Raw genomic sequence first — 9,261 nt, 5'->3', positions numbered from 1 at the left:
CGGACAATCTTATCCAAACTGAAGTTGCCTACTCATCAAGATCTACCAATTGTGTAAGTTTGGTGTCTTAATCTTTTTCCATTTACGAGATCTAGCTATGATAAGTTCTCGTTTTGAGGACAGGAAATCACGCGACCGGAAGTGAATTTTACAAAGATATTTGACGTTACTGTAGACATTTGCAGTCTGAATAACATATCCAAAAATCATTAGAAATACTTTATCTATTAAAAATATTTATGGGAAAGAATAATACTCAAATTTTGTAGTTTTTCTCTTATAACCGGAAGTCGTCGTTTTTGTTTCCAGTGGGACTGACATATTTCGAAACTACAAATAAAATACTATTTTGTGCTGCAAAAAAACTTTCAAAAAAGAAAAGTTGAAATTTTCGATTTCTTTGATCACTTCCTGTGACGACCGGAAGTGACGGCGAACTGTGTTAACCCAAATAGTTTTGCCTACTTATCAAGATCTATTACTCATATAAGTTTGGTGTCTTCATCTCTTACCGTTTCTGAGATATGACTGGGACAAAATTTTTTTGAAAAAAGCGGAAATCGGACATATCTGACGACCGGAAGTGAATTTTGAAAAACTGAAAACTGCATTAGAAAGATATTTTGACTCTCTATCATCTCTGAAAATTTCATGAGAATCCGTCCAGTCATCTCTGAGAAATCGTCAAAACAAAAAGGGAAAAAAATAATAATAATAAAAAGAAAAAAACAGTAGAATCACTATAAGGTCTTCCGTCTGAAACGGAAGACCTTAATAATAATAATAATAATAATAATAAGAAACCGAGTAAAAACAATATGTTCCCAAACTCCGTTTGGGGAACATAAATATACAGCATATCAGAAAGAGAGCAGCAGTTTTGTCCCCATCTCTAAATTCTAACATATAGTTTATATATTTTTATTAAAGTGAGTAGACAACCTGAAGCCTGCTCAACAGACAGAGCGCTCGTAATTTCTATTGGAGGTATAAGGAATTCTGGCAAGCCCTCGCATACATTCTGTTGAACAGGCCTCTGATCTCTATCATTAAGGTTTATTAGACTTACAGGAGCCCGGCCACCATTTGATGGAGGTCACTTTTGGGGTATTAAGGACAAACTCCTCTGTCGTGGCATCATATGTAGCCGTGGTCTCCAATCCCTGCAGGTAAGTTCCTATCAAAGACAAAAGCCTCAGTTAAGAAGTTTATATTTAGTTTTCTGGGTGTTTTGGTGTGTAATTTATACCGACTTGTCATTCAAAGCATATTACATAAACACAACTGGCATAATAAGTACATGTATTGTCATAGTATAAAAAAGAGTAGATTTTGAATTTAAAATAATTTTTTTTTTACTTCTTGAATATATCTATTTGTTCCTATCTTTATCATTTTATCATTGATATATTTATACCATGACCCATCTCTGTTTGTGCATAAGTGCCAATAATTTTGTAATTTCTTGCTAGTGGAAGCCATTTTGCTTTCTGTTGTTCTGTTGCAAGTCTCTCTAAGGCAGGAATAAACATCACATTATGAAGACCCAAAGTGTGGTCTTGATTTATTGTTCTGAAATCAGCCAAAAGTAGAAATTTATATATAAGACACACTAATAAAAAAATAATCTTTACAAAATCATTTTCTTTCATTTCCTATTATATTTACAATTAGTAAATACTGTGATAAAATCTTTCAAACCAGTGTGTTGATTCGAAAACAAATTTAGAAAAGCAGCTATTTTACATATATCAAAACAGACACTTTCATCCATTCTTTAAAATAAACACATTGTATTAAAAATGGCTGCCCAATACGCCTCAGGGTGTAAAGGCCAATAATGATGATAAGGAAAAAACGGATCAAAAGCAAATTAGGCTTACTTTAATGCCAATCCAAATTCTACATCATTCCAGTTGTGTTCCTGCTTGAGAGTGAATAACCTGACAGATCTCTCCAGTCCCTTTGCGTACACCTCTTGTCTTGATCTATACACTCTGTCATTGGAATACTCTCTAAACAGGGACTCCTTAAATAATATTTCCTCTGAAATAAATTTAAAAAATCCTCATTTTTAAAATGTTTGAAAAAATGTTTGAATTATTAAAAATAAGGTCTGTTCAGTTAAAAAGAAAATAACATATTTTAATATATGCGAAATACTTAAATAACGGCCTCATGTGTCCTCAAGGGCATGGAGAGGATAAGTACATGTATATTTATAGTAAGTAAAATAGTTCAATAAATTGAATAAACATAGGTAATCAGAGATTACAGAGCTCACCTCAACGAATGTTGTCTTTAAGTAAGGCAAAGTCACACAATTAACCAACAAAAAGTGTACATTCCAGAAATGAAAATATTTCAGCAATTTTGATCGAATACATTTAAATAGACCTACATAAAAAATTTAAACTAGTTGTTCATGAAAATGTAATTAAAATTAAGCATCCGAAGCAAATTTGAGAGTTTTCATCTCCTGATGCAACATTTGTGCAAGTTTGGTTTGGTTTATACAATGTTACATAAGCCTTCAAGTTTTTTGGTAATTGACCTGCACCCATAACTTTTACCTGGTCTATTATCTGAAAAAATGTATGTCGAATTCAGCATCCAAAGTAAGTCCATTAGTGTGCATATTAAGATGTATCGTCCATGCAAGTTTGCTCATTATAGGGCTCATAGTTAACTGGAAATGATACATTCATCACAAACTAACATTTTCACTCATCCACAAAATGTAGGTCAGATTCAGCATCCGAAGCAAGCCTGGTAGTATGCATCCTTAGATGTATCATCCATGCAAGTTTGGTCAACATAGGGCTTATAGTTACTTGGAAATGAAACCTGCACCAAAAACTTTAACCTGTTCACTCAACCAGAAAATGTAGGTCAGATTCAGCATCTGAAGCAAGCCCGGTAGTATGCATCCTTAGATGTATCATCCGTGCAAGTTTGGTCATTAAAGAAGTCATAGTTACTTGGAAATGAATTATGCATCAAAAACTTTAACCTGTTCACTCAACCGGAAAATGTACATTGTAGATCAGATTCAGCATTCGAAGCAAGCCTGATAGTATGCATCCTTAGATGTATCATCGATGCAAGTTTGGTCAACATAGGGCTTATAGTAACTTGGAAATGAAACCTGCCCAAAAAAATTTAACCTGTTCACTCAACCGGAAAATGTAGGTCAGATTCAGCATCTGAAGCAAGCCTGATAGTATGCATCCTTAGATGCATCATCCATGCAAGTTTGGTCAACATAGGGCTTATAGTTACTTGGAAATGAAACCTGCACCAAAAACTTTAACCTGTTCACTCAACCAGAAAATGTAGGTCAGATTCAGCATCCGAAGCAAGCCCGGTAGTATGCATCCTTAGATGTATAATCCATGCAAGTTTGGTCAACATAGGGCTTATAGTAACTTGGAAATGAAACCTGCCCAAAAGAATTTAACATGTTCACTCAACCGGAAAATGTAGGTCAGATTCAGCATCTGAAGCAAGCCTGATAGTATGCATCCTTAGATGCATCATCCATGCAAGTTTGGTCAACATAGGGCTTATAGTTACTTGGAAATGAAACCTGCACCAAAAACTTTAACCTGTTCACTCAACCGGAAAATGTAGGTCAGATTCAGCATCCGAAGCAAGCCTGATAGTATGCATCCTTAGATGTATCATCCATGCAAGTTTGGTCAACATAGGGCTTATAGTTACTTGGAAATGAAACCTGCACAAAAAACTTTAACCTGTTCACTCATCCGGAAAATGTAGGTCAGATTCAGCATCCGAAGCAAGCCCAGTAGTATGCATCCTTAGATGTATCAACCATGCAAGTTTGGTCAACATAGGGCTTATAGTTACTTGGAAATGAAACCTGCACCAAAAACTGCACCAAAAATGTTAACCTGCTCCAAAAACATTAACCTGGCCATTCCTTTGCTGAAATTGCAGCATCTGAAACTTTGACTGGTACAATGAAACACATTAGAAGCATCTTCCATGCATGTCTAATCAATATAGGACATAGAAGTACTTAAAAAGAAAACTGCTCCAAAAAACTTAACCTGGGACGCCAACGCCGACACCGACGCCGACGCCGAGGGTATTACATAAGCTCCCCCAACTTCGTTGAGGTGAGCTAAAAAATGCAAATCAACATTATTAATGCAAGTAAAAGTTTAACAAAAGCTAACAAAATGTAATCGGTGCACTGCATGTAACTTGATCTACAGTAGCTATAATTGTTTTCATCTATGAAATCATACGAGGAATAAGTACTACTAAAAATGATGATAACTACATGTATATACATGTCCTATGGACCAAGTTTAATGTAGCTGAAGAACTGTAGCATTATGGTTTTATCAGAGACATAAATAACAGAGATTCGCAACTGTCTGAAGTCTTGCGCGATGTACGAGGGTTGTCCAAAAAGTTCGTGGACAATGATGTTTTTGTTAAAATAAATGGTTCTATATAAATATATTGTATATCAAAATATTTCTTATTAAAAACCAAGTGAGAATGATTTAATTTTTATTGATGGAACTTAATATTTTTGTAAAAATCAGGGTCTTTAAAGATTGCAGAAAGTGCGCACAGACCAAGGTAAAAATGCCATAAACTCTGATAAAAAGTGTTCAGATTAAAATGATTATTTTTTATATAAAACAAGTCAAAACTTAATAAAAATTATACGTACCACAAATAAAGAGGCTATAATAATTTTGGGAACGACTTTACTTTACCGGTCCCCAGAAAAATGCGCTAAAATGTAGTGTCGCCGAAGGCGATTTCAGTATATATGAGATTGCGTGAGCGATCGAAAAAAAATTTAAATACAAGGTTTTTTGGCCTATTGACCCCAAAATTGAATTGAATGACGTAGTTGTAAAGTCTACCCTCATTTTGAACTAAATCATCTTTAATATATAAAACCATAACGCTACAGTTATGCAACTTTGTTTAATGATTCCTCTGTTTTCCGCCATACTGCTTGATCTTATCAAAATGTACAGGGACTTGAACAAGATAAGATCCAACAGTAAAGTGCCATCTTTATTCTAAATAGTTCAGTCTTGGTCATAATGCCCTCCCAGTCCAAGTTAGTTGATACTGCGATCATTATTACGGCAGTGTCTATATACACGACCGTCGTGTATATAATTTCAAAGACTATTCGCACGACCGTCGTGTATATAATTTCAATGACTATTTACACGACCGTCGTGTAAAACATTAAACATGCATTGTATAATTAATTTCATTGACTATTTACATGACCGTCGTGTAAAACATTAAACATGCATTGTATAATTAATTTCAATGACTATTTACACGACCGTCGTGTAAAACATTAAACATCCATTGTATTTATCTTTCCTTGTTTGAGTGCGAGACGGTTCGTCCCCACAGACCATTCGCACTGAGGTGTTTCGTCCCAATTAAGACGGTTCGCATGTACGACCAATTACTTGGTTACATGTATCCGATGTATGTAGTAATTGTCACTTGTTGACAGGAAATCATTTACTTCTTATTGACTTTTGAACTTTGTTGTATTAATTAAACCATTTGTTTCAATCAATGATATGGATTCTGTGGAATAAACAACATGAACAAATGACCTGACGCACTGATTTAATTCAAACATCTCAGTGTCAGTGGTGCCGATATCTTGTATAATTGGGGAAATATTGAGAACAAATGATGCACAACCTAAACAAAATGAAAATTTCTCTCTATATTAAGAAATAAAATCGAGAATCTCTGTTTATATTATTGTATTAAAAAAATGACCTCAATATATTTTCAAAAGGCACTGAAATTTAATTTTCAAAAAATAATTGTCAAACCTGTTTTTTATGAACTTATGTTACTTTAAAAACAAACAAACAAAATTTTATTAATAATTCTCTTTGACTTCACAAGCAGAATCTCCAAATTATAGTATAGCACCTTAATTACAAAACTGCATGAATCAGACGCTAAATCAACGTAATTATATCTGCACTTGGATAACTATTTTATACGTATACTTAATTTTGATTAGTGGAAAGAAGGTAATTTTTTGTGAGAACCATAAAGGAAGTGGAAAGTTTACTCTCTTAATTATATAAAGAACATAAATTGCTTTCGATTATACCGACTCCGTTTTCTTTAACGAAATTTAAAAAAAAAAACACACGAACATGCTTTCAACGATGTCGTGTTATTGTATGCTCATCAAATTACCTGATATGTGAATTATACAATGTTTTATTTTAGCTTTTCCAAAATTCATTGACCTTACTGGCAAAAACCGATAGAATATCAAAATATTTGAGCAGTGCAAGTCGGGCACAATCTGAAAAAACAAGCTAATTCAGAGAATTCGTGTCCCCCGCTTAGGGAAAAAGTCGGCTCCCCCTGACTGAATTTGTAGAATTATTAAATGTATACATGTATACTGAAGGAAATAAAATACATGTATGTCAGTATGCATATAAAGATTTGATTGCTTATTCTTTATTATGTGTATAGAAGATTTTTTTTATATGGAATATTTATCACACTGTAATGATGATTTTATAACCTCATAAATTTTTCATTTCACATGCTGAATACTATCATTTAGTAAAAAAAAAAGTATTTAAAAAAAAAAAAATAAAAAAATAAAGGTTCGACCGAGATTCGATCCCGGGCCCTCTGACATTTGGAGCAAGAGACATAACCACTAGACCACGGAATCGCTTTACAGGGAGTGAAGTATATGCAGAACTGAAGTCACATACATGTATATATATTCATGTTTTCATGTTCGGTATTCTCAAAATTTTACACAATCCATGGTGTTTGATTTATTTAGCCTTTATTAAACAGTTATAATAGATGTAATAAGAACATAAAGTCCGCCGAGAACCTGTTTTATACGCAATAACTCTCCTCATGCCCCTGCGCTAAAAATAGCGACATGTAATACTATAAATATTAATAAAACAAACGGGGCGGGGCACTTTGAGAGGGGCGAGAGACGTCCTAGGGAGTTTTGGTATAAAATTACATTGCATAAGCTCAAAATCTTCTTGAAATATCGCCCGGAAATGATAGTGTTACACACAGACAGAATGTATAAATTTACGACCTTGAACTTTGACCTTTTGACCTCAAAATCAATAGGGGTCTTCTTTAGGCCACAGGGAGTTGTTATGTAAAATTTCATTGCGATAGCTCAAATGGTTCTAGAGATATCGTGTGGAAACGAAAGTGTTTTAACAGACAGAATTTGCTTATTTATGACCTTGACCTTTGACCTTTTGACCTCAAAATCAATAGGGGTCTTCTTTAGTCCATAGGGAGTTGCTATGCTAAATTTCATTGCAAAAGCTCAAAGGGTTCTCGAGATATCGTGTGGAAACGAAAGCGTTACAGACAGACAGAAAGACGGACGGACGGACAGCTAGACGGACGGACGGACGGAAAAACCCAAATTAATATCCCCCACTTTTCAAGCGGGGGACAAAAACATAGGAAAACTATTATAATTTAATGCGTAGACTTGAATTGATCACATAATTCATTATTATAATAATGTGTGAAATATCCACATTACCATGATTACAGGGAAAAAAAGACTTTTCATATACTATATAGATCTGCAGAAAATGAGAAATAAAAGAATTTGCAGGTAAGATCTTGTTTTACTTGATTATATCGTGAATTTCGACCCAGTAGACGCCCACTGGATTAGTTATGCTTCAATGCACCCATTAAATTGCACCAGGTCTGCGCACACAGCACCTGTCAAACTGGTAAAAATTGTGACAAAAATTCAGCTTCTTTGGTCGGCTCAATAAAATGACTGTTCGGACTGTTCAGTAAAATAATTTAAATTCTTTGTTTGTAGAAATAAAACATTTTCTTCTTGATTATTTGGCTGCTTACCGACTTTTTTGCAAGCAAATGGGGGGGGGGGGGGGGGGGGACTGGCGACTTGGCAAGGTCAAAGGTAGATCTATTCACACAATGTGATCATCAATGCTTGGTTATGTTGACAGATTGATTTTTATTGAAAGGGGTGGTATAATAAATTCTTCTATATGGGAAATATTTTTGATATAATATATTTGATTTTATTTATTTTCCGTCTCCATAACATATTCTTGAAAAAATCTCGATTAAATGAAACGTATTAAAACAAAACACACACACAAGAAAAGGGAAAATAAATAGCACAGTATTTATAAATTGTTTTCATTTGTAGCCCATGCACGTAATTCAATACACTGACTGACGGGTATAAAATAATAAAATGAAGGTATATTAGATCGGGAAGTAATTTTTGGGAACGTAAGTAAACTGTACACTTTCAATAAAAATGGACATAAGGAATAATCAGATATTTTAAGTATATTTATTTTATTTAAGTTTAATACTAAATTGCAAATTCTGAAAAATAATTGCTGAAAAAGTTGCATCATTGTGTTCACTAGTCAAAACAATTAATAATGACGTCTTTGATACGAAGTTCGAAACGTGCTGGTCTCGAGAAGTTTGGGGACGAATTTAGGGTACGGACGAATTTAGGGTACACTACGATAAATGCGGTCGTGTACATATCTCGGGTAATGTGCAATTGCTATATGCAAGATGGTCGTGTAAATAGATTTTACTTAATATCTATGCACGACGATCGTGTATATATCTCAGCACTTTGCAATAGCTATTTGCACGACGGTCGTGTAAATAGACTTTCCATGTAGTGTGCACGACGGTCGTGTATATATCATCGGCCCATTATTACAGACAGAACAGCTGCCGAAAAAGTCCCTTTTTATGACCTATTAATTTTACCTATTTCCCTCCTCTTTTCAGTTAAATGGCGGCCACCATCAATAAAATGTGTTATTTCAGAAATATGTGGAGTTAATTGCGATCTGTCACGTTCAATCTGGAGGTCAGGATTCACTTTCGAAGGTATCTTTCCAAGGTTCGATACAATTGCAGCCGACATTTTGAACGGAAGTCTCTGCTCTCGTAATGTCACATGACCAAGGCGTGTGTAAACTTTAAAATGAAATGGGATTTTTAATTCCGTAGAAAGAGCCTGAATATGACTAGCATTTATTGTCTGACGTCGTGACGTCAGACAGTACTAGATTTAACCAGGGCTTATTTATGCAGTCGTTCCATGAAATTGTTTAGATAGTTCGATGGTGGAAATTTCGATACATGCATTATCTCCAAAGACGCGTGTAGTTTGTCTCAGGAGGA

General features: G+C 34.5%; 1 protein-coding gene across 1 annotated transcript; it reads right to left on the bottom strand.

Annotated features, from left to right (window-relative positions):
• Window positions 1-1,069: 1,069 nt before the first annotated feature.
• LOC134255136 (peroxisomal acyl-coenzyme A oxidase 1-like) lies at window positions 1,070-9,038 on the bottom strand (the record flags this gene model as incomplete). Its single annotated transcript, XM_062737648.1, has 4 exons — window positions 8,842-9,038; window positions 1,884-2,046; window positions 1,418-1,572; window positions 1,070-1,177 (listed from the first exon to the last, which is right to left on the bottom strand). Coding segments are annotated over exons 1-4 (586 nt in total), but the record flags the coding sequence as incomplete, so codon positions are not given.
• Window positions 9,039-9,261: the final 223 nt, after the last annotated feature.

The sequence above is a fragment of the Saccostrea cucullata genome, unplaced genomic scaffold, assembly GCF_032062105.1.
Source record: "Saccostrea cucullata isolate Sc308-1 unplaced genomic scaffold, CSIRO_AGI_Scuc_v1 ctg16956, whole genome shotgun sequence".
Lineage (NCBI taxonomy): Eukaryota > Metazoa > Mollusca > Bivalvia > Ostreida > Ostreidae > Saccostrea > Saccostrea cuccullata.
The sequence above is the reverse complement of the archived record's forward strand: the minus strand, read 5'-3'. Positions and strand labels throughout refer to the sequence as shown.